The sequence below is a fragment of the Lathamus discolor genome, chromosome W, assembly GCF_037157495.1.
Source record: "Lathamus discolor isolate bLatDis1 chromosome W, bLatDis1.hap1, whole genome shotgun sequence".
Taxonomy (NCBI): Eukaryota; Metazoa; Chordata; class Aves; order Psittaciformes; family Psittacidae; genus Lathamus; species Lathamus discolor.
In genome coordinates, this window is record NC_088908.1 from 25,903,392 (window position 1) to 25,929,129 (window position 25,738).

The window sequence follows — 25,738 nt, forward strand, 5'->3', positions numbered from 1 at the left end:
ACAGGGTCCCATCTAGGGTGCCAGATTCATTCAGAGAAATCTCCAGGAAGAAACTTGCCAACAAAGTTTTCAAGCTGACGAGCAGGTGTTCTTTATTGCGGCGCTGGGAGACAGGGGGGATAGCTCCTCCTTACGTGTGTCTTTGTGTTGCTACACAAACCATCCTTCTATAGTCCCTAGGCATACATACATTACGTCATTTTCCAGAAAGTTCCCTGCGTGCTTACAGAATTGTGGTGGTGGTCTCTGAGGGTCGTTTACTTTTTCCAAAAATCCTCATTGCTTCTGGCAGCCTTTGGAGCATGCACAGTAGATGCTCATACCAGCTTAATTGGTTCGTTAGCGCCAGAGACTCCTGTCCTCCTACTTATCAGTTTAACTGTAGCCCATCCTGGGCACCTGCCATTCCCAGATATTCCTTATCCCTGTGTCCTGTTCTTCTAGACTGTTTTTCTTAAAACTATGTCAACTATAACAATTTATCTTGTACAAGAATTCTCAGTGTGTTCTTTGGCTGCACTTTTTTTTTCTCTGTGTCATGTACCTCAGTAATTTTCCATTGCTACTGTTACAAAGCCATCAAACTTAACATTACTTAAAACTAATTCATAAGGTTTTAAAGTCCATTTTAAAGAGGGAGGGTTTCCTTTTGACAGTTCATATAGTGGTCTTACCAGAACACCATAATCATGGATCCGAAGTCTGCACCATCCAGTCATTCCCAGCAATGTCCGGATCTCCTTGATGGTCGACCGTCATGGAGTCTGACAAATGGCTTCTTTTCTAGCAGCTCCAAGTTCTCTCTGTCCTTCTGCTGTTTCATATCCTAGGTAGGAAACTCAGGTTTGGATTAGTTGGGCCATTTGTTTGGATACCTGATGACCATTCAGTCCCAGAAAATTTAATAATTCCACTGTCCACTGGATACATTCTTCCTTTGTTTCTGTAGCAGTTAATAAGTCATCCACATATTGTAAGAGTCCCCGTCTGAGTAGGTGGCTTCCATGATTCTAGTTCTCGTGCTAGCTGATTTCCATGAATTGCTGGACTGTTTTTAAACCCTTTAGGTAATACTGTCCAAGTTAATTGAGTTTCCCTTCCTGTGTCAGGATTTTCCCATTCAAAAGCAAAAAAAAAATTTTTTTTTTGTTGGTGTGATGATCCGAGGGAAGCAGGGTCAGTCGATGGTGATCTGAGGACAGTTCTGCTGCTGCCGCCTTTCCCATGATTTTATTATCTCCTGATGATCATGATGGCACGTATCTTCTTTTCAAAGCAAAGAGTGACAGGCATCAAGGTGATAGGTGATAAAAGTGTTATATAGCAGGCAACAGCAGATAATCGAGTTCATTGGCTGTTTTCCCCTAAAATCAAATCCCCTTGAGGTATACATTGGACTTCCCCAACTTTCTGCATTACCCACCAATTATAACTGGGTCCCTAAGCAAAAGCAATCCCACAAGTGGGTTTGCCTTTACCTGAAGCAGGAATAACCCAGACTTTCTTCCCCAGCAATTTCTTTTTATGTACCACAGGAACTTTATACCCTTCTACAGTACATAAAAGTTCTGATTGGGCTAGGCCAGTCCTGTTGGCAGATCCCCTAGTGTTGACCAACCAGGTGGCTTTTACTGAATGTGGACCCCAATATTTGAAAGTCCCATCACCCATTGCTCTCAGTGTAGTTTTTAACTGCCCAATGTACCATTCGTTTTTCCCAGAGGCTGGTGCATGATAGGAGATGTGGTATACCCACTCAATGTCATGCACTTTGGCTCAAGTGTCTATAAGGCTATTCCATAAATTAGTCCCATTGTCTAACTCAGTTATTCCTGGGGTGCTGTATCGCCACAAGTCTTGTTTTTCAGGGCCCAGGATAGTGTTCTGGACAGTGGCGTGGGGCACAGCATATGTTTCCAGCCATCCAGTGGTTGCTTCCACCATGGTAAGCCCATAGCACTTGCCTTGGCAGGTTGGTGGGAGTGTGATATAATCAATCTGCCAGGCCTCCCCATATTTGTACTTCAGCCATTGCCCTCCATACCAGAGAGGCTTTAACTGCTTGGCTTGCTTATTTGAAACACGTTCAGCATTTGTTAATAACCTGGGTGATAGGGTCCGTTGCTAAAGGGCACCCATTGATCACGAGTCCATCTGTATGTTGCATCTCTGCCCTGATGACCTGAAGTGTCATGGGCCCACGGGGCTAAAAGTAAATGACACTTATGTAGCCAATCTAAATCCGTCTGAGCCACTTCAATCTTAGCAGCTCGATCCACCTGTTGGTGGTTCTGGTGTTCCTCAGTGGCCCAACTCTTGGGTACATGAGCCTCTACATGGCATACCTTCACCACCAGGTTCTGCACCCGAGCAGCGATATCTTGCCAGAGTGCAGTGGCCCAGATGGGTTTACCTCTGTGTTGCCAGTTGTTCTGCTTCCATTGCTGCAACCACCTCCACAGGGCATTTGCCACCATCCATGAGTCAGTATAAAGTACTGGCCACTTTTCTCATTCAGCAATGTCCAAGACCAGCTGGATGGCTTTCACCTCGGCAAAGTGACTCGATTCGCCCTCTCCTCCAGCAGTTTCTGCAACTTGTCATAGGGGACTCCCTACAGCTGCCTTCCATCTCCGATGCTTTCCCACAATACGGCAGGACCCATCAGTAAACAAGGCATATTGCTTTTCACTTTCTGACGGTTTATTGTATGGTGGGGCCTCTTCAGCACGCATCACCTCCTCCTCTGGTGACATTCCAAAATCTTTGCTCTCTGGCCAGTCCATGATGACTTCTAGAATTCCTGGACAACTGGGATTTCCTATTCGAGCTCGTTGTGTAATTAGTGCAGCCCACTTACTCCATGTAGCATCAGTTGCATGATGTGTAGAGACCCTGCCTTTGAACATCCAGCCCAGCATGGGCAACCGGGGTGCCAAGGAGGAGCTGTGCTTCAGTGCCAATCACTTCTGAAGCAGCTTGAACTCCTTTGTAGGCTGCCAGCATCTCTTTTTCAGTGGGAGTATAGCAGGCCTTGGATCCTCTGTGTTCCCGATTCCGAAAGCTGAGGGGTGGACCTTGAGTCTCCCCTGGAGTTTTCTGCCAGAGGCTCCAGGTAGGACCATAATCCCCAGCTGTGGTGTAGAGTACATTTCTTACATTTTGCCTGTTCTGGACTGGTCCAAGGGCTACTGCATGAACTATCTCTTATTTAATTTTTCCAAAGGCTTGTTGTTGCTCAGGGTCCCATTTGAAATCATTCTTCCAGGTCATATGATAGAGAGGGCTTACAATCAAACTGTAGTTTGGGATGTGCGTTCTCCAGAACCCCACAACACCTAAGAAAGCTTGCATTTCTTTCTTATTAGTTGGTGGAGACATTGCTGTTATCTTGTTGATCACATCTGTGGGGATCTGGTGATGTCCATCTTGCCATTTTATTCCCAAAAATTGAATCTCCTGTGCAAGTCCCTTGACATTACTCCATTTTAAGGCACAACCTGCCTTCAGAAGGATTTGGATTATTTTCCTCCCTTTCTCAAAAACTTCTGCTTCTGCTATTGAATGGCCTGGGAAGTAGGTTCATCTAGCCATGGATGCTATTGTTGCCTTATGCTTAAATTGTTTCTTGAAACATCTGCACTTTGTTAATTACAGAGAGAGCTTTGTAAGAGGTGCAGTCACTCTAATTAGCATAGGTGGCTTTTTCCATTGACTAAATGGACTCATTAATTATTGGTGTGGTTTGAATATTGCTGAGGCACATTGAGTCCTAGAAGTGATGGTTAGAAGGAACCTTTATCTTCTATAACCCTCCTCCTTGAAGCAGGATCATCAATGTTTGATCAGATCAGCCTTGCTTTTATCTAGCTGGGTGATGGAAGACTTTCAAGGGCAGTTTTGCTGCCTATTTGGGTGCGATGGAGGCAAGAAGAGTGTTGCTTGGCATTGTCTGTTTCCTGTATGTGGAAAAGGGTACATGGGAAAACAAGGGGGAGATACTGTCTGTGAGTCTTTGGGGAGATTTCAATTGCAGAACAAGAACCTAATTAAATATGGGAGAAAACAGGGGTGTGCTAAAGCTGCAGTGCTCTATAACGAGGAAGTTTCTGATAAATTAAAACCTCTCTATTTTAATGAACACCTCAGTGCCAAAAAGACACTTATGGGGACTGCACACATGGGGTGTGTGGGAGGAGATGTTACTGAGGATACTGGTTTTAAGGTTAGGGTGATGTAGCTCATAGCCTGCTAGCTCATTACTGAGATTTAGTTAGAAAGATCATAGTCTCTGAATCATAAGGAAACGCAGTATGATCCTTGGAAAGGCAAAAGATGTTGAAGGCTTTTGAGGAAAGGTAAGAGGAAGAGGGTCACTGGGATAAGTAGTGGACATGAAGAGTTGTTGCTTCTTTTCAGTTTTCTATTGCTTTCTGTAAGTCACTTCTACCTTCCAGAAAGCACTAACTGTACGTTATCCTTTGCTTGTCTGAAACTTGTCCTTAATAGAGTTCTGTGGCTTAGACAGTAGGTAATTGAGAATTGTGAGTACAGGAAAGCATCTGTGCAGTCTAGGCTTTGCTTTGAAGCTCTGTGTAAGGAAGTAACAATGCTTCCTCTCAGCATAGTCATGTCTTTGCATTCTCTTGAAGCTTTTCTCTTGCCAGATGCTTGCACTGGGTTTTTGACCTCTAAATGTTAGAAGGGAGAAGTTGACCCTGTTGTGTCCTCTTGGCTTTGCACTCCAAGAACCAGTGGTGTTCACAGGCTACTCATAACCAATCTCCTCCCTGACCTGAGGTTTTTGCGGAGTCCTGGGAGCTTTCTCCCTTGCATATCACACAGCTGTTCAATAACTCTTGAGTGGTCATGCCGCAGCGTCACTTGCACTTCATTCTAAACTGAGTGAACCCAGTTTGAATGAAGTCATAAACAGCTTCATAGAAATTACTGAATTCTGGGGTTTTGTTTGTTTGTGGTGTGGTGGTTTTTTTGTGTTGCGTTTTTTTGTTTTTTTGATTGGTTTTCTTTCAAGCCAATAACACAGCAATCTTCTCAGGATGAACAGGAAAAACTTCTGGATGAAGCCATTCAGGCTGTGAAGGTGCAGTCTTTCCAGATGAAGAGATGCTTGGTAAGAATGTGACTTTAAAATGCAATGAGGCTTCTTATCTGCTAGGAGTAAACAAGTAAATCAATACTAATCTCCAGTGCTATGAGGAAAAGTAACCCAAGTATGTGTAGGTGGTAGATTAGAAGTTTGTCTTGTATCCTGTGATGCCAGGTGATTCTATGCAGCGTAAGTCTAAGTTATATGCAGCCTAATAAACTGTGGCTTTCAGTGAAGTGGTGGTGTTGGGCAAGAAGCAGGGAAAGAGGAATTCTAACAGTGGTCTGCTGGCAGTATGTATCCTCCATCTGCTTTTTTAAAAAGGCTAAAAGTGTAGCTTTCTAAAATACTGTAGTTGCCTAATATTTCTTATGGAATATTCTCCCTTCCTCTATAGGACAAAAACAAGCTCATGGATGCTCTGAAACATGCTTCCAACATGCTTGGTGAGCTGCGGACTTCTATGTTATCTCCAAAGAGCTATTATGAGCTCTGTATCCTTTGAAGAGGAAACAAATAGTTGAAATGCTGATTTTGAATTAAATGTTCATCTGCTTTTTTGGTACAATGGCATCTCTTCTGTCTTGTATTTACTAGCACTTTTCTCAGTATTTGGTTATCTGGATATATTGTAGGAGAATATACGCTTATTTGCTCACTGTGTAAGTTTATCTTTTCCCTTTGGTATAAAGCAGGTCTTTAATGTCTTTTATATCTTCTGGGAGGCTTCAGTAGTCTAGCTCTGTAAAAATAGCAGCTCTGTAAAACATCTCGCGGTATGCTACCCCAAAAATCTGTAAAACCAACTTTTTTTTTTTGCCTGTTGTTATTTTATTAGCTTCTAACCATAAGTCAATTCCTCAGTGTGTTTACTTGTGCATACTGTGGTATCTGAAGAAGGGGGAGCCTTTTCATGAGACTTAGGAATAGAATGTGAATATATTCAAATACTGCTTTTCCCAGGTGTGGGTGATGTTCTTCTGTAACACATAGTATACCTTTACTTTAGATACTCTGTTCAGTCACATTAATTTGCTTGCTCTTTTGACTTTTTTTTTTTCCCCCCCTTTAATATGCTAAAGCTGACAATTGGAGGCTTGGGGTTAGTTGTGCGTGTTTATCCCAGTAGTGATTGTTGTTTCAGAAGTACTACTTACTTGGGCATGATTGTATTTGGTTACAGCATCTTTCCTCCTTGGTGTGAATGAGCAAGTTACTATGTAAACCTGCTATAAATATTTTAAATTAAAATCCTTAACTATGAGAAAGACATGGCAATTTCTGATGAGCTGCACTACTTGGAAGTCTACCTGACAGATGAATTTGCCAAAGGAAGGAAAGTGGCAGACCTTTATGAGCTAGTACAGTACGCTGGAAATATTATTCCAAGACTGTAAGTGCGTATATGTTACTGTGTGTGTTAAAAATAGTGAATAATGGTTGGACTTTGGGTTCAGAATAATGATTGACTCTGTTCTTGCTTGACAGCAAGATTTCAGTTTTCAATGGTGAACAGTATTTCTGCATATCTTAAGAGTTGATTGCTATGGAACTTCTGAGATTTAGGCCAAGAGTGCAGCTAGCTGCAGGGTCAGTTCTTCCTGCCAGTGTGTTGGTTTTGCACATGACCAAGATGGAGGCACTTTGATATTGGAAAAAAGTTGGCTTTTGGGTAAAGAGCTGGTCAGTGGAAGATTAGTATCACATTCTGATCAGTGAGATTGGTTGCACATTTATTAACATTTTCAGTTATCTGTTAATGAACTTGTAACTGAGGATCTAGGTCTTAGATCCTCACATAGAGCAGATGCTTCATAACTGTCTGTCTCTTGGAGGGTAAGAAGTGTGAGAAGGAAGCTGAAAATTTCTGTAACTTAATTTTAAAAAGCTTTGTGATTCTGAATGTGTGCTTTTGGTGATAGCATGCTGAAGATGATACTGGAAGGCTTATCTTTAAATATGTGACCATTAGGCTGGAGTAGATCTAGATATTCAGACTTAGGACTTGGATTTTGTTTGGTAATGCAGTTATTAATTCCTGACATTATGTTCATGCCATGAAGAGGCTTTGGAGACACAAGGCTGCATCCTCATGCGGTTTCTGGAGTTTGGCTAATGACTGCCACAACATCTTTACCCCTTTGCATAATAATTTGAGTTGTCTTCTTGGCTGTTTGATGTAGACTCTCATTATCCCTCATGAGCATTTCTGGTGCTTTCATGGAGGTTCTGTGCACATCCATGCAGGAGACAGAGGCACCAGAGGCTTAAGGCCTCTAAACAGAATATGTGAAAATTCTGAGTGTTATAAGTTTTTTCTCTTAAGCTGAAGGGGAGTCCAATACACTTGAGCATCAGTCCTTTGCATCTTGCATGTCCCTTCTACCTGTTGCTTAATACAGAGGTGCTGAAGGAATAAGTACAGGCCTGGGGGTTTCTGCAGAGCATAACACCTCTCCTGCTAGACTAAAGTGTGAAGGAGGCTTAACTGCTTCACCATAACAGATTACTTATCTACATGTGCTGGAGCTGTTTTCCAGTTTAGTGGAGTGCTGAAAGTATAGACAAGCTGATCTGAGAGCATTCAGAACTATGTGTAAAGCATTGTGATGAGGCCAGGTAGCTGTTCAGACTTGCTGTGCTCTCTGGCAGAGGATAGCAGGAGTTGAAAGCTAATTTAATATCCAAAATTATGGGACCTAGGTGATACTGTATTGCTTTCTGTGCTTTGGTAATACTGCCAGGATGGAAGAAAGGAACTGTTACCTTTAAGTGTTTTGTTGTTGTTTACAATTTATTGTTTGATCCTGTGCCTTTTGCAGGTATCTCCTGATAACAGTAGGTGTGGTCTATGTCAAGTCATTTCCACAGTCCAGGAAAGATATTTTGAAAGACCTGGTGGAGATGTGCCGCGGAGTACAGCATCCTCTTAGAGGCCTCTTTCTTAGGAACTATCTCTTGCAGTGTACCAGGAATATCTTACCAGATGAAGGCGAGCAAGCAGAGTAAGATCATAGAATCTCAGCCTGGTTTGGGTGGGAAGGGATCTTAAAGCTCATCCAGTTCCACCCCTGTGCCATGGGCAGGGACATCTTCCAGTAGACCAGGTTGCTCCAAGCCCTGTCCAAGCTGGCATTGAACACTGCCAGGGATGGGGCAGCCACAGTTTATCTGGGCATCCTGTGCCAGTGCCTCACCACCCTCACAGGGAAGAATTTTTTAAAAATTGTTTTAAACAGAACATATGATTTGGAGAAGACTTCAGGAACAAACTCGCCAACAAAGTTTTCAAGTTGACAAGCAGGTATTCTTTATTGTGGCGCTGAGAGACACGGGGGACAGCTCCACCTAATGTGTGTCTCCCCAATTGCCACACAAGCCGTCCTTTTATAGTCACTGGGCATACATACATATTCATGAGGCTATGTATTGATTACATAACTTTCCAGAAAGTTCCCTGCATGCGTACAGAATTGTGGTGGTGGTCTCTGAGGGTCGTTTACTTCTTCCAACAATCTTCATCGCTTCTGGCAGCCTTTGAAGCATGCGCAGTAGATGCTCATACCAGTTTAATTGGCTTGTTAGCACCAGAGACTCCTATCCTCCTACTTATCAGTTAGTTTAACTGTAGCCCATCCTGGACGCCTGCAATTCCCAGATACTCCTTATCCCTGTGTCCTGTTCTTCTAGACTGTTTTTCTTAAAACTATGTCAACTATAATGATTTATCTTGTGTGAGAATTCTCAGTATGATATCTAGCTGGACTCTATTTTTTCTCTATGTATCCTACACCTCAGTAATTTTCCATTGCTACTGTTACAAAGCCATCAAACTTAACATTACTTAAAACTAATTCTAAAGGTTTATATATTCCATTTTCCGATTTTGTGCCCCACTTGTCTCAAATCCCCCCTTTTTCTGTCCTTTTGCAAATTCTTTTGCAACGTTTCATATATTACCATTACCATCAAAAGTCTTTTTGAAATAATTTCCCGTTTCTACTTGGTGCTTAATTTCATTCCTTTTCCCATCTTCATTATTTATCATAGATCGTTTGCAACACCAGAGGGAACATTGTATCATACCACAAGTAATCAATATTAAAATAATTAACACCAATATTCATGCAACCAGTTGCCTCAACCAGGAGAGATCAGGTAATCATGAAGTTAACTTTTTCCATATTTCTTCAAACCCCCAGGAGGTGTCATCCATGGCCATTTCATGAAATACCTTAGTTTGTTCCCAAATTTCCTCCAGATCTGTTTCAGTTCTGCCACTTTGGTCTATATAGGAACAACAACTTTCATTGATTATGGAACAAACCCCTCCTTGTGATGCCAATAACATGTCTAGAGCCATTCGGTTTTGTAATACCACCTTAGATAGGCTGGTTATCTCTTGTTGTTCTGCCTGGATTATATCAATGTTTTTACTTTCCATTTCCTCTATGGTTGCTGAGATATTTACAATTGCCTTCTCTAATTCACTTATTCCCAAAGATGGAATTAGCCCTCTTACAAAACTATGAAATGCAGTGTGCCGTCCAACAATAGGGTTAAACCCTCGCTTAATCCGTTTAGCAAAGCTTCTAATTGAGGTCCCGGAAGGATACCTGTCAATAATAGTGAAATTGGGTATTACAGCACCTAAGCTGCATGTCCCCTTCCAGTTGGGTGATAGAGTTTTAAAAGCGTTTTCTTCACATAACCAGTACCATCCTTTCCCTTTAGGAATGGGCCGCTACCGAACTACGATACCATCTACATTAATAGTATGATTGCAGTTTGAATGGTGACCTACATCTGTGGCATTTAAACAAACAGGATTTCCTACCCTGGTTCCTGGTGAGGGGTTCCTTTCAACAGTTCATATAGTGGTCTTACCAGAACACCATAATCATGGATCCATAGTCTGCACCATCCAGTTATTCTGAGGAATGTCCGGATCTCCTTGATGGTCGACGGTCATGGAGTCTGACAAATGGCTTCCTTTCTAGCAGCTCCAAGTTCTCTCTGTCCTCCTGCTATTTCATATCCTAGGTAGGAAACTCAGGTTTGGGTTAGTTGGACCTTTTGTTTGGTCATGCTATGCTGGTGTCCTTGGTTTAGCTGTAGCAGTCATTTTTCTCCTTCTGAGTAGCTGGTGCAGTGCTGTGTTTTACTTTAGTATAATGCTGATAAAACATTGATTTTATTAGTTGTTGCTAGGTAATGCTTGCCCCGATCAAGGGCTTTTCAGTGTCATGCTCTGCCAGGGAGGAGGGTCATGGGAAGCCAGAAAGAAGCAGAGACAGGACACCTGACCCAAACTAGCCAAAGGGATATTCCATACCACAGCACGTTATGCCCAGTATATAAACAGGGAGAGTTACCCAGAAGGCCCAGACTGCTGCTCGGGTCGGGCTGGGTATCAGTTGGTGGGTAGTGAGCAATTGTATTCTCTCCCCTTGTTATTTCCCTTATTATTATTATTATTATTGGTAGTAGTATTAGCGGTTTTTTATTATACCTCAGTTACTGGACTGTTCTTATCTCAACCTGTGGGATATACATTCTTTCAATTCTCCTCCCCATCCTTCCAGGAGTGTGTGTGTGGGGGGAGAAGTGGGGGAGTGAGCAAGCAGCTGCGTGGTTCTGAGTTACCGGCTGGGCTTAAACTATGACTTCTTGTTAGACTCAGAGGAAGGAAGGTGAAGTGCTAAACACTAACAGAAGCTTTTCAGCAGTGCCATGGATACGTGCTAATAGAATTAACCACAGCATCCAATTACACAACAGGGAAGACAGGTGTTATAAATTGAGACCACAACGGATCATAATCCAATTAAAATTTTATTAATTATAGCAAGTAGAATATGAGCAAAGACAGCGCTGGACGACAGGGGAGTCTGTGCTCCGCCAACTGCCGTGTTAAGTATTTCAAACAGCCCCTTTTTATACATCTTTACTTCTTTGTTCATGAAATAGTGGAAGTACTCTGCGCATGCTTCAGTTGTTGTTAGGGGGTAGTTTCCTGCCTCCTGGTGATCGATGAGACCAAGGTGAGAAGTCTTCCTCCTTTGATCCTTCACCCATATGTCTTTGCAGGGAGTTGTTAGTCTTATCTCTGCCAGTTCCTGGGACATCTTGCGGCTATCTTATCTTGGCCAGCTGTGTTTTATCTCTGTCAGTTCCTTTACATTTGGCTTAACATATATCTTAATAAACAATACACTAGTCTATAGTTTCTCACAATCCCCCCCTTTTTTTTTTATCCTATTATTGTTTATTAAACACTACTTTCATTTTCAGAATTGTAAGCCAACCTTTTTTCACACTCCCAACATTTATCATAACACTCACAAGGTAATTCCTTACAATCATAGGTATATTTTTTATATGGCATGACACATTCACAACAATCTTCATCCTCATCAATAGATACACTCTTATATTTTACCCCAGATCCCGTAGTTAAAATAAGCAGTTTAGCTATGTCAAACCATTCTCTAATAAAGTGTAAAATATAGCGTAATATACAAGGCCCAAATATAAGTCCCAAAATCAATATAATAAGCGGCCCTGCTAAAGCAGACAACAAAGTGGTTAGCCAAGGTGAAATATTAAACCAGTTTTCATACCATGACCTGCCCGCCTCACGATCTTTCTTACGTTGATCTAACCTTTTCCGGAGTTCTACATTAAGGTTGTACAGGGAATTCAGGGTGTCCCGTCCCAGTGAAAGTGGTTATCACTTTGGATGTTTCCCACGATATTAATTCCCACTTTAATGGTTCATGCGGGTTTCCATTTGCTTGGGTTATTATCAATAACAAAACTAACGGTATACCAGGAAAAAGGGTGTCTGTCAATTTTGCCAATTTAAGTATATTTTTACCAGTCCTGGGGAAGTTTGGCCATTGCTGTTTTTGCATTCCATTGTTGTGGTTCTTTTCTCCACAGTTTATTCCTCCTCTGCCTCGCCCGTCGACTCGGTTGCTTTGAGCCACGGGGTGTACCATCTTCTCGGCAGCAAGGGAATTCTTCAGGAGAACAGCTGTTTCGGGCTTTCTGCCTGTTTACATAGGCTTCCCACTTTGCAGCCTTAACTAATGGGGCAAAGCAAGATACAGTTAGTACTTCCCTTCTACACTTTATAATCAAAATTTCGGCTATAAAGGGGACTGGTTCATTGGAGTGGTAACAATAATATTGAGGGTTTATTCATTTGGCAAAAATCTCCCACCACTCATGGGATTCCCAAATAATTTCTTGTTTTAGACTCTAATTGTTTTAATTTCCACTCAGTGAGTGTTCTTTGGATTTTCCAACACTGTGTGCAAACTCCTATTGGAGGGCATCCACATTCACAGTGTGTCCACCATCTATCCTGACATACCTTACACCTAAAACAAGCAAATGGATAACAATTGCAATTCAAATTATTACACCTAATTCGTATATCTAGAGTACATACATTATTTACATCAGCATATCTTCTATATTCACTATTGTGTGGTTGCATAAGTTTAGCAATTTCCTTCAACACACTTTGTACGCTTCCATATATAATAGAAAAGAGGAGAAATAATTATAGCAAATATAAACAGCAATACACACTTTATACCAAAAGATAATGCGGCAAAATAATTAAATAAAGTCTCTATCATTACGTTATCTTTTCAGGATTTTCTTGGTGTCACCTGGAGTACTGATTACTTTCCAGTGGGGTCTCGTCACTGGGCCTTTAATGCGACTGGCTCCAATATTTTCTGGCCGTTAAACAAATAATGTCCCAAATATTTCACTTTTTCCACCACAAATTGTAACTTTTCTTGTGATACCCGTAGGCCCTTTTGTGCAAGAAAGTTTAGAAATAGAATGCTTTCTTTTCTTACATCCTCCTTATTATTCCCTGCTATGAGCAGATCATCTACATACTGTAACAGCACGTTCCCCGTTTGTACCTGGTATTCTTTTAAGAGCTCTTCCAGGTATGTTTGTAGCCCATATCCCTGGGAATACCTGATACAGTATATCTTCAATCTGACTTCTCCCTCGACATGATTAGTGATCAAAATTAAGCTCTTAACATTTCTATATACTGTTGGTCGTTTACTTTTAAAGTGATCTCGCCTCCTTTGAAAGTAAAGGTTGCTCCCAAGTGTTCTAACAAATCTCTCCCCAAAAGAGCTTTTGCGGAGTTAGGCATATACAAAAACTTATGGATGCCCCATTGTTTTCCCAATTGATATTTTAGTAGTTTACAAAAATAAGCCTTTTCACCTTGGCCAGTCGCCCCTTTTATCATCATATAATCGTCCCCAAAGGTATTAAAGCTTTGTTTAAAACTGAATACATTGCACCTGTATCAACCAAAAATTCCATTATAACCAGTGGATCTGCTAGGGAAGATTCCCCTGGTCCCGTCAGCCTAGTTCCAATTCAGTCACCCGAGCCACCCCATGGCACTCCCACTAGGGTAGTCTCACTCCCAGCGTCCAAACTCCTCATAGCACTCACACCGATCCGGTTCCACAGAAGAGGAGGTCACTCCCCCACTTCTGTCCGACATTCGTCCTCCACCAGTTTTAAAGCAACCAGCGCAGCCGTGGCTGTAGCACGACCCAGCTTTTTCTTTTCTACCTATTTCCAATTCCTATACACTCTCCATGCTTCCTCCTTCACTCCCATCCACATTTATTCATCAACCGTTCAATCCCGTCTGTCAACATGTCTGTCTGCCTGCCCCAGCACCCATTCCATGCTCAAACACAGGAACTGCGGGAGCTTCCCTCCTTTCCCCTTCGGTTTTCCCTTTTTTATTTATTTATTTATTTATTTATTATTTTTCACAGGTGCTCACCCTGCTCTGCAGGGGTTACAGATGCCTGCCTCTGCAACAGCACTTCTGGTTTAACCCCTTCTTAACCCTGAATGTGAATGTGCTGCTTGTTGCCAGTGACAGCAATTTCCTCCTCCTTATCAATACCTGATAGGACAGAGGCAGAGGGTGCTCCTCTCGGAGGTACCTGTGATATATAATTTTCTTGATGACTGTCCCAATATCACAGGCTGAACAACATCTCTCCAGCTTAGCTTTCTGTTTTTCCCTGTCCTTTTCCAAAACCAAAATTAGGGATCTGGCAGAGTTATATTAATTTCACATTCTGTCTGCCACTCCAGATACTTTCTTAAAGTGAAACATATCTGCATACATTACTTCATTGCATTTTCTTGGCCACCTCAAAACCAACATAAATTGTAAAAAAATGCATTAGAATTCAGAGTTCCATTTTTAGGCCATTTTTCCTGATTTTCCAAAGTTTATAAAGGCCACCATTGATTACAATATTTTACCAATGTTTTCTTGTTTACCGAGCCCCCAGAAGAACCTCCCAGTTCTTTCCAATGTGCCAAAATGTAACCCAATGGGCTTTTCTTCACAATTCCCTTGTTTTGACCGGCTCCCATTTCAAACAATCACTTACAAATCTCTATAGCTTCTCTTTCCCAGTGCTCTGCAAATGCACTTAAAATATGAGAGCACCTACACACAAGTTTTATGATATTCTCAGGGGATTCAGTAAGATAGTATCTCTGGGTTCTGCAGATCAACTCCCCTGTCATTAGAACATAGTTTCAGTTTCAGCAAAATTTACACAGCCCTAGTATCCACAGCAGGTTCCACTGTTCAAAACTTATTATGCACTCATATGTCAGGTTACGAAGGTTTTCCTAATATCCCCCGTTGATTGTCCCAAAAAGAGAGACATTAATTGTTGTATTCCCATTTTATTTTTTTTTTCCCTTTGTAACCACATCTTCTCAAATTTTCTTTGATACCTTTTATAAACCTTTTCTCAGTTTTCCATTCTAACTTCCCGGAAGTCTGCCAGGATTTTGTGGTTTTTCTCCACAAAGTAATCTTTTATTTCTGGTCACCGATTAGGTAATTATAATTTTCTACCTGGCAGTGTTTTTTAAGAGACCCCGAGCAGTATCTGCCCCACCGGTGTCCTGAGTGGCAATATCCACGTGAAATGCCACCCATCACATACAGTTACACTCCTACAAGGCACATACTCTCACAGGGCATATAGGAAATTCCCTTGCCCTTGTATTTCGTAAAGTTATCCACTGCGGGAGGGGTAGCCGGACCTTCCCCCGCTTTCTAAGTTGCTTGATGGTTATACACAGACAAGACACAGGACAGAAAAACATAAACGCTTCGTCCGTCTCCGGCCGCTCCCCTCGCGGAGACACGGAACCGCGGATTAGGACTCCACACTCGCTTCGTAGCTTCGCTACGTCTCAGTCACACAGAAACACATGGGATCCCACACACTCCCACTATGGTTCCGCTTACCCTTCTCCTGCTTCCTACACGGTCATTAGCAGGTCCGCCTTGGCTCCCAAAACTTGGGATGCAGCGAAAACCCGGGCTCGCCCGATCCGCCTCCAGGATCGCTTGCAGCCGCGCTATCGGTCGACGAGCCCCCAGCTTGCAAGCCCTACCTGCCAAGGGGAACTCCGCTGTGCGCCAGACGTCTCTGCACGCCTTACCAGGAGCCCCGGGCCACGCGTACGCCCTACAGGCCCCCCAAAGTACCTAAATTCCAAGCATACCGCCTCTCCGCAGCCGGCGCAGGTCGCTGTCTGTCCCCGCAGTGAGCGGATGATAAGCGGAGCTCCCCCAGGCAAGCGGCCTGGGGGTGGGGCTTAGGATATCCGCTCCTCACCCGATCCTGCAGCCGAACAGAGGCCTCCTGGCTGGCTCGCCAAATTGATACGCGGATTGACTCCACAACTCGTTAAAGTTGTAAAGTAGGTATGCTTTATTCAGCGCTGAGGTGCATGGGGATCGTTCCTCCAAAGTATGCACACCCAGGGTCGTTTTTCCTTTACATTTATTCCCTTACGCCTATACATATTTAGTATCTGTCCCCGCTTCATATTATACCTTCTTTTTCTTTTGTTTAGTTTTTTTTTTTTTATCTCATTCAGCGGGTAAAGTCTAGCTCCCGGTCTTTTTAGCCACACTTCCGCATATTGACTCTCCTCAGGGTTAAGGGGTTTCTTATTATTAACCCAGAGGTTTAATTGCTGTCTTACCCAATCTTCTTCTGACCCATATACTGGCCAAAAAAAAAAAAAACATTTTTAAAAATCTTCTTCCCTCCCCATATCTTAGTACAATATTCTATCATTTTTTGCTTATCTTTCCCTAAGGTTCCAGGGAGACATCTCCAATTGTCTAAGATATATGCCAGAGGGGTATTCTTAGGTACAATGGGTACCCATCCCATGGGAGTCGAAGGCTTGCTGCCCTTTGCCCCCATCTTCTGGAATATCTCCGAACACGCACTCACTCGCTCCCCCTTGTTCCTGGCCCAGTCCCTCGCGGGATATGGGAACCGCAGTACTTAAGGGTCCACACTCGCTTGGTTCAGTATATCGAACCTCTCATTCGTTATATTCCAGGAAACCCAATCCCGCCCGAACGGCAAACCTGCGAACTACTCTGCCGTGAACAATCACTCTGCAGTCCTCCGCCGCGAACAATTTCGCTCTGCGGAAAATTTCGCAATATACTTATGCGTCCTGCGTCTTCGTCCGGACTCCGGTGCACAGAATTTTTATGGGATTTTACCGGTTCCTTCTTTGCTCATATTCTAGCATTTAGGTTCGTCGGTAAGGATGAGGTAAGCTGTTGGTCGCAGGGCCACGAAATGTCGCGGGGCGCCTCCCCGGAGGACCAAAGCCCACCGTTCCTTATCCGAGTCACGGCACCAGAAATTGTTATAAATTGAGACCACAACGGATCATAATCCAATTAAAATTTTATTAATTATAGCAAGTAGAATATGAGCAAAGACAGCGCTGGACGACAGGGGAGTCTGCGCTCTGCCAACTGCCGTGTTAAGTATTTCAAACAGCCCCTTTTTATACATCTTTACTTCCGTGTTCATGAAATAGTGGAGGTACTCTGCGCATGCTTCAGTTGTTGTTAGGGGGTAGTTTCCTGCCTCCTGGTGATCGATGAGACCAAGGTGAGAAGTCATCCTCCTTTGATACTTCACCCATATGTCTTTGCAGGGAGTTGTTAGTCTTATCTCTGCCAGTTCCTGGGACATCTTGCGGCTATCTTATCTTGGCCAGCTGTGTTTTATCTCTGTCAGTTCCTTTACATTTGGCTTAACATATATCTTAATAAACAATACACTAGTCTATAGTTTCTCACACAGGTTTCATTTATTTTAGGATAAGTAACTCAAGATCCTTTTCTGTATGTTTGATACAAAACTTTTGCTTTCTCCTTAAGGCAAATATGGCATAGGTTGGAGATTTCACTGTAAGGAAAGTCCTGGTTTGCTACAGCTGTCTCCATTTCCAGGATGGGCTAAGCAAGACCCTTCAGATATACTGAATGAATCAGCTGCTTACATTGTGAGTGCTATTTCTGTTTGGTGTTTCACTAAGCATTTAAGTACATAAGGATCCCTCCAAGCATTACCCACCTGCATGCAGTGAATAGTGCAGCCGTTATAGAGTGGTTTTGAGAAATCAAGGTTCATCTGCTGTGCTTCAGAGAGGCTGGATTTATACCTAAAGAACAACAAGAGTGATAATTGTATAGTGCATTTGCCTCAAATGAAACTGTTGGCATTAATTTGTGAAGTACTCAGCGGTTGAACAGGTCTCCTGTTTAACCATTTGGTCCTTTGCAACCCAGTGAAGCAGAAAGAGCCACTACTGGCTGAGAAGAGCAAAAGAGACTAGGGAAAAGAAGGGGATTGGGATCACCTCCTCTTTTTTAATTAAGGATATTTTAAATTAGGGATCTTGATCAAGGCACCGCGGCTGCAGCACACGCTCAGGGAAAGAGCTGCGGCAGAGCTCAGCGATCCAGGGTCGCGCCGCCCTTTCTTCATCACTGGCAGTCCGAGGCCCGCGGCGGCAGCTCCACTGACCGCCACACCCTCAGGCCTGTGGCTTCTTTCACACCAATCGCAGACAAAGAAGGTCGAAACCAACCGGGGAGGAGCCTGGCGGCGCAGCTTGACCAGGCCCCGGCGAGCCCCACTGCCGTCACCCCCACCGTCCCCGCGCGGTACTTGATGACGCTGGGCTGAGTGAAGACCAATCGCCACTCCCACTCGCCCCACCGCAGCGCGCAAACCTCTGCGCGGCAAGGTCCGACAGCAGATTGGCTGGCTTCACCGCCAATCATCGGCTTCTACGCCAATTGGCCCGGAGCGCACCACTTCCTCAGAGCGGCCCAATGGGAAGGGTGTGGTGGCGTAGTCATATGACGGTGCGTGGGGCTGTAGGCTGTTGTTGGCAGGGGTCGTGTGTGGCGGCGGGGCGACTATGGTGAGGGGCTGCGGGAGCACTGGGTGGCTGCGGGAGCACTGGGTGTAGTCCAGTCGCTGGAGTGTGAGCGAGTGTGAGCGAGTGTGAGCGAGTGTGAGCGAGTGTGAGCGAGTGTGAGCGAGTGTGAGCGAGTGTGAGCGAGTGTGAGCGAGTGTGAGCGAGTGTGAGCGAGCGAGTTCCTACTCGGGAGCGCTGTCAGCGGCCGCTTCCGGCGAGCGGTGAGGGCGGGCCTTGGCTGGTTGCGGAGGCCGTAGGAGGGCCCGAGTTGAGGTATGTTATGGCGTGCTGCTCCTGCCGGCCCTGGGCTGTGGCTCCTCTGGCGCTGTGCAGGTGCGCTTCTCTTGTCTGCTTAGTAGTCTCCCCCCGGGGTAGTTTCTCCCGACCTTTCAGGCCTGCGGTTTCAGACTGTCCTAGTGAACGTCCTTTCTCGCAAACAAGGTGGCTTTCCGTTGCTGAGCTCAGCTCTATAGAGCTTCTGGAGCACACGTTGGTGTTTCTTAGGGAGGAAAACCTGAAATTTTAGCATAGAAATATCTCTTATTGAGAAATGCTTTTTAGTTTCCAGTAAAAATAAGGGGACATTCAGTTTTCCTAGTAAAACTGAAAGTCTGCCTGCAGCATTTAATAATCAAACTTTAAGCAGCACTTGCTGTAACCATCACAGTCTGTTAATTGACCTAAGTGTGGAATATAAACAGTAGCAGTAGTATCTAGATAATGAGGCAGAAATTAACTGTATGATTTATAAAGCAAGAATTGCAGAGTTCTTATGCTTCTGGACAGACTTTCAAGTTGTGTATGTTGTTATCAGTTTAATACTACATTCTCTAGAGGTGGAGGGGGCAAAACCTGTAATATTATTTGAGAGATGAATGGAAAAAATTAGGTAATGCAAAATGCTAAATTTATGTAGATGTTTAAGTGCTTTTAACAAGACTGATTTTAAGAGGGCTCTGTTTGTTCTTGATCATCCCCTGATTAAAATTCCAGCCCCTTAATTCTTGTTAATGTCTTGTGATTTCCTGTGGCAGTAAGTACCAGTTTAAATATGTGAAAAATATTTTTTTTCTCTCTGGTTCATCTTTGAGCTCCTGTACTGTGAGAGAGAAGTTCTGAAGTTGCCTTAAATACTGCAGGATAATGCTTCAGATGTGGTATAAAATGCTTATGCGTTTTTGGTGAATTCCAGGCAGCTCAATGATTTTTGCAGAGTTGCATTGTGTGCACCCAGGCTTCATCTGTAGTCTGGCAGCTGTCCTGATCTGCTTCTGTAGCTAACCCATCTTCTGTCTTGGGTAGTGTTCATTTTAAATGTCTTAAGGGTGACTGGTTGGTTGTAGTCCTAATAAATCCAACTAGGAAGAAGCAGAAAACCTCCTTGGATAAATCTCATTCATTACGGTACTAAGCACAAGCATGTGAGTAGATGGAAGTAAAATTAATGTGTGGAACAGGCTGTGAGCACATCAGTTATCTAAAGAAAAATATTTAATTATTTGGAGATTAGATGAAATTGCACTTTAGAATGGAACAGAAGCAAAACCTTCTGCTTATTTTATTTATACTCTGTTATCCAGCTTAAGGTACCTGTATAGACACAATTCAGGCTGTTTGGTAGGCTCCATAAGCTTGCCATAAATTCTGCTGTATTTCAATACTATGTAATTCACTTGAGTACTGCAAGTTACCAGGTTTTTAAGTGAAATGAACATCCTAACTAGTCACACATTCACCCAAAATATTAACCATCTACAGAGTGCAGCTGAATCAAGTATGAAACTAAGTATGGATCTTATGAAGTCTTCCCATAGAGCTATTAGAAAATAAGAAAATTCTACACCATAGGTATAATGTTCACTTTGTATGTTGAAGAATAGTTGCTGTTATGAGGAAAGGCATGATCCAGAATTATGTTTGCTGCTGTGATAATACACTTTTCTAATTGTTATCTGCAGGATAACTTGTATTACCTACTCTGATCATCCATGCAGTAGACTTCTCACAAGCTAGTTTGGTGGGTTTTGAAGAAAAAAAAAAAAGAATCTTGTTTACCAAGTGCAAGGTAACTTACAGATCACCAGGCTTTATTTAAAAAAAAACACAAACAACAAACCCAAAACAACCCCCCCCTCAAAAACCCCCCAAAACAAAACCAAAAAACCCAAACAACAGAGAAACAAAACCTGAAAGAACCAAAAAAGCCACACACACCAAAAAAAAAAAAAAAACCCACACCAAAAGCCAGCTCCCCTCAACTTCTGCTGAGTTCAGCTGCTGTGTGTTGTGACTTCTGTAACTTGCTTGTGGGAACTTATGATAGTCCTTTCTTCAAAGCTAGGCAAAGGCTACAGTGCAGGAGCTGATAGTGCAGCTGAAGGAGGCAGTTATCTGTCCCTTGCTTCCTTGTTGCTTGTCATGGTTTAAACCTTTTTTTCAGAGGAAAAAAGGTTAATGAACAAGTAAAGCAGAAAATTGTGTTTGCATCAACTGTTTTTCTTCAGTATTTGCAGCGTATCTAACGGGGATAAGGCTCAGGCATTTCTAAAAGCCTATAAATTGCTTATCTTGTGTTCATGCAGGAGTTTATACCTTATTGTAGGTGTTGTTGATGCACCAGGACATTTTGTGCCTTGATTATGGAGTACTGCTGCTTTTCTCTAGTGTCGAAGTATCTTCTACTTCAAAAGCTTATGTTCTGGTTTCTCATTTGTAGGTTGGCATAGGACTCCACAGTGCAGTTGCTCTTTTTTTTTTTTTTTCCTTTTTTTAATATGTAAAATAACACTTGAAAATGCCATCTTTTGTTATTATTTTCCTAATTTAAAGTGGAAGATAGAGAACATTGTGTCTGACAGAAGTAGTTTCCAGTTTGGTGTGTACCCTGCTAACTGTGGTTGGTAGGCTTTTACTGTATGTCCCGGTGTTGAATGCAGCATGGGACCTTGCTGCTCAGATTTTGAGCAGAAATGGAAATACTGTCAATGTCTTCTCTTGATGCAGACAGAATTTGACGTAAAGCTGACTCTGGTTTGTTATAAATGGGAAAGCTAGGTCTGTCAGCAGGGCTCTGAAACTCCATTAGTTCCTGAGCTGTTGCTGAAAAGGCAGTGGTTTAAGTTGCATAAGAAGGTGTATACCTTCAATTAGGTATTTCTGATGAGGTCATTATTGGTATCATGTAAAGCTCAAAAAAAATCTCAAACTCATAGTAGCCATTATGCTTTAACCAGTGTTTTTCACACCAAAAGTAAGGCAAGTGATACACGTGCACTCTGCCAACCGTTTCTTGGGGCTGTAGCAAATAAGTGTTTCAATAAATGCTTTAACTTTTTTTTCCTTCTAGCACATGAAATTGTTTCAGATCACACAGAAAGCTACCAACAAGGCCATTATCTGGTATGTGTCACTTCATACCCTGTGTGAGATATAGCCCAAGATGTGGAGGGTACAGCTTCTTGGGATGCCGCACTTTACAATGAAGGTTTGTTTTCATCCTCTTAAAGTTTCTGTTGAACACGCTGCCTGTAGCACTCATCTAGGCATGGGACTCTGTCCATATCATGTGCTTTAGCAGGAACATTTTGCTTGCCCACATGATCTTGATTTACAAAGGGAAGACCATTGTGTTGATTCAAAGCTTTGACGCCAAAGTCTTTTTGCTGTTGACAGCTCTTAGAGCTATGTGTTTTGCCAGCACCTTCTACTACTTGCTGCTGTGCTGTTCTCTCCTTAACTTGGCATTTGGAGTCAGCTTTGTGGGCTACAGCACTAAAAATGCTCACCTTCTCACATGCTCCCTTGTTTTCTCCAGCTTTTTCCTACTTTTTGTCTCTGAATAAAATAAGCTGTTAATAAACTATCCTTGACAAAAATGACAGCAAAACAGAGGGAACAAAGTAACCCATCAGTTAAAATAACCTACACAGTTATGCATCTGAAAAGGTATCAAGAAACCCTCCCAAAGGTTTAAAATCCTAACACCAACAGGCTTGAGACAGCCATTATTCATGTTCATGGCTTAATCAGAGGTTTAATTGCTCTGCTGGCTTTCCAGCAGTGCTACGGATTGAACCTGGATTTCCATAAAGCAAACAAAAAACCTGCAGGGTTCAAGCTCACTGCACCTAAAATCTGAAATCACTCTGCGGGCAAATACAATGGGTAGCTCAGGCACTGCAGACCCATCCAGGACACTCCTCCCCCTGGTACACCCTCTACCTGCTTAGAGGGCAGAGACAGAGTGAGCAAGACTCCAAGGGATGCCTTGAGGCAGTGCTTCTTGGGTTTTCCACAAAAGGGGCAAGAAGGCAATGCCCTGACAGATGCATCCTAGGAATCTAGCCCTGACATGGCAATGAAACTTGCTGATAAAAAAAAAAAAAAATATTCCCAATGACAACATGCCCCTTTTTCAGAGAGGGTAAGAGGGAGGGCTTGTTCAGATTTTTTAAGGGGAAAGAATTTATTAGGTTTGTTATGTGATACTGCCACTACCTTCATGCTATCTCTGAACAGCTACTGATCTCAGTTTGGCTCACTGTAATTCCAAAGAAAACAAAAAACAAACAAAAAAACAAACAAAACAAAACAAAAAAAATCAAAAAAAAACAACTGTCCAACCAAAGGTGCTGCTTTCAATGTCTTGATTTTCCAGCATTTTGTGGAGTTTGATCTAAGGGACAGTCATCTTGGAGGAGATGAGACCAAATCTGTTTTCCCAGTACTGGTGGACAAAGTTAGTTATATTTGAGTAAATCAGGTAGTGAGAAATAAAAGGCTATTAATTTCCAGTTTGTCTGCTGCACATTCAAGAGTCAAAGCTTGAGCATGCCTGGAGTAATACATACCTTCCAGAAGCTTCTTGCTTTCAGCTTGGGTTCCTCTGTTACTAAGCACATGCTTAGGTTTTGCACTACTCTCTTCCTTGAGCTTACCTGATTTTCTAAAATTTTAGTTACTGCTGTGTTTACTCCCTTCTTCCAATTTCTCCCCACTTTTGCAGACAGGCATACTTCTAAAACAAGATGACACAGAATAATACGTTAGCTCACTGCTTTCCAGAACTTTGACTGTCAGTTTTTGCCTCCTGTCATATTTACTCATATTCCTTAAAAACCATGATATGTGAAACACGAGAGAGATTAGAAGAAGAAATTATGCTCTATTTCTGTTATTTTTTAGCTGGTGACTGAAAGATAAGAAATGTCTCTGAAGATACGGTTAATTTATTTGCCTCAAGTCATCTGAAGATTCATGGTTCCAACTATGATAGAGGTGATACCAAAAAAGAACCTCTGGCTTTATGGCAACTCTTGTACATGTACTCGACATTACATGTTTCACCTCGGTCATGGTTAAAACCAGACTTGCTGTCTTTTAGAAATAGATTTTGATTTTTAAGCAAATAATTTCCTCCAGTTAAGAAAGCACAAAGAAGGGATATTTTGTAATAGCCCCATTAAACACTTCACACAGCAATACACTTGAAATAAAAGTAGTGTTTAGCAAAAAAAAATTACACAAAAACAGGAACAGGCTTAACATATTTCTTGAATGGTATATAGTTAAAAATCCAGTGATGAGCAGTTTCCTGGCCTTATTTGTACAAGCAAATAAGCAACATTTAAAATATTTCTGCAGATAACTGATTACAAGATTGCTGCAAAGCAGCCCCTTCATTTGTTAGTAAAAGTAATTTAGGATCTGATGCTCCAACCATATAGATCCTACAGAGCCCCCCAGATATTCCTTCTCTGAAAAAAGAACACCCAAAAAGCAGTAAAAAAACCAACCAAACAAACACCCACCCTCCCCTCCCCCCCCCCCAAAATAAATAAAATGCCATTTTTGTTACATCTCTAAGCAAACCTACAACAATAACCAGGGGGAACATTATTCTTGCAAAATGCTACATGCAAAAAAAGCTTTGAATAACTGAATGTTTAATGCTGGTGGGTTTTTCCATCTGCTTGGTTTTGAAGTCAGAGTTACAGGTTTGGATCTTATTGATGCAGAGGGCTGACCAATGTACGGGGGTCCAATTAATGTACGGGGGGGGGTGTACAAGGGGGTTAGAGGAATTTGATTGCTTAAGCAAAAGTATTGCCTGTTGTAAATACCTATCATGCCTACTAAGCAGAACAAAGGCACTAACTACTGATAAGGGGAGAAGCAGATGCCTGGTTCTGTTGATAAGGAAAAGCATACACCTGGTTCTATTGATAAGCAGCTATTGATAAGGAAAAGCAGGCACCTGATTCTACTGATAAGGAGGAGAAGCAGATGGTTTATGGCTGGGACACCGACCAAACCCTAAGGCCGTGCATAAAGACTAAAAGGTGAAAAGTTTAAGAGGAAGACTCGTTTACTACATCTTGAGACCCCTGACCATGACAAGAGGGGGGCACTACACAGGTGCAAAGGACCTTCTAGCTCATTATGATACGAAGCGGGGATAGATACTAAGTATGTATAGGCGTATTGAGTTATCTAATGCATATTTATACCTTAAGAGAATAAATGTAGAGGGAAAAACTACCCTGGGTGTGCATACTTTGAAGGAGCTATCCCCATGCATCTCAGTGCTGAATAAAAAGCATACCTACTTTACAACTTTAACGAGTTGTGGAGTCAGTCCATGTATCAATGACAAAATTCCTGTCCAGTGAACAAAAACCACTCGTAACTTGCATTTTGTCCTTGGAGATACCTCTTCAAATTCATTCTATAGTGGAAATTATGGCCTGTGCTATTATATATTTGTATTTAAGCATAGTAAAAAACAGGTTCTGCTATGAATCACCTGCCAAGCCTTTTCTTTATGCAGTTGTTAGAAACCAAGCTTGAAACGTAGAGTTTGTGACTGTTTTATACTATAAACCCTCTTCCCCAGACTGTCAGGAAGAGGGTAGAGGAAAGTAGAGAGCAGTAAAGCAAGGGTGAACTAGAGTAGTGTCCTGGTTTAAGACCAGCCCGTAACTCAGAAGCACACAGCTGCTGGCTCACTCCCCCCCTTCCTCCCCCCGCTCCCAGAGGGATGGGGAGGAGAATCGAAAGAATGTAAATCCCATGGTTGAGATAAGAACAGTCCAGTAACTAAGGTGTAACACAAAACTACTACTACCACTACCAATAATAATAATGATAAGGGAAAATAAGGGGAGAGAATACAATTGCTCACCACCCACTGACTGATACCCAGCCCAACCCAAACAGCCATATCTGGGCCTTCCAGGTGACTCCCCCCTGTTTATATACTGGGCATGACAT

The 25,738-nt window shown here is 42.5% G+C and overlaps 1 protein-coding gene and 2 long non-coding RNA genes across 4 annotated transcripts; 2 read left to right on the plus strand and 1 right to left on the minus strand.

The window, feature by feature from the left end:
• Positions 1 to 1,873: 1,873 nt before the first annotated feature.
• LOC136004460 (vacuolar protein sorting-associated protein 35-like) lies at positions 1,874 to 8,119 on the plus strand. The gene is made up of 5 exons (XM_065660946.1): positions 1,874 to 1,945; positions 5,060 to 5,134; positions 5,508 to 5,604; positions 6,380 to 6,503; positions 7,933 to 8,119. Exons 1-5 carry the CDS (start codon positions 1,943 to 1,945, stop codon positions 8,117 to 8,119), a joined length of 486 nt encoding a protein of 161 aa, XP_065517018.1. The 5' UTR covers positions 1,874 to 1,942.
• A 2,807-nt stretch (positions 8,120 to 10,926) lies between these two features.
• Positions 10,927 to 18,235, minus strand: LOC136004196 (uncharacterized). Of its 2 annotated transcripts, XR_010608267.1 has the most exons (5): positions 17,900 to 18,235; positions 17,614 to 17,701; positions 16,605 to 17,124; positions 15,462 to 15,610; positions 10,927 to 12,201 (listed from the first exon to the last, which is right to left on the minus strand). It is a non-coding gene; the product is annotated as an uncharacterized LOC136004196 (long non-coding RNA). The 2 variants fall into 2 exon arrangements; XR_010608266.1 differs by having other exon boundaries at positions 17,614 to 18,235.
• A 161-nt stretch (positions 18,236 to 18,396) lies between these two features.
• LOC136004195 (uncharacterized) lies at positions 18,397 to 25,267 on the plus strand. Its single transcript, XR_010608265.1, has 3 exons — positions 18,397 to 18,469; positions 21,813 to 21,950; positions 23,651 to 25,267. It is a non-coding gene; the product is annotated as an uncharacterized LOC136004195 (long non-coding RNA).
• The last annotated feature ends 471 nt before the right edge of the window (positions 25,268 to 25,738 follow it).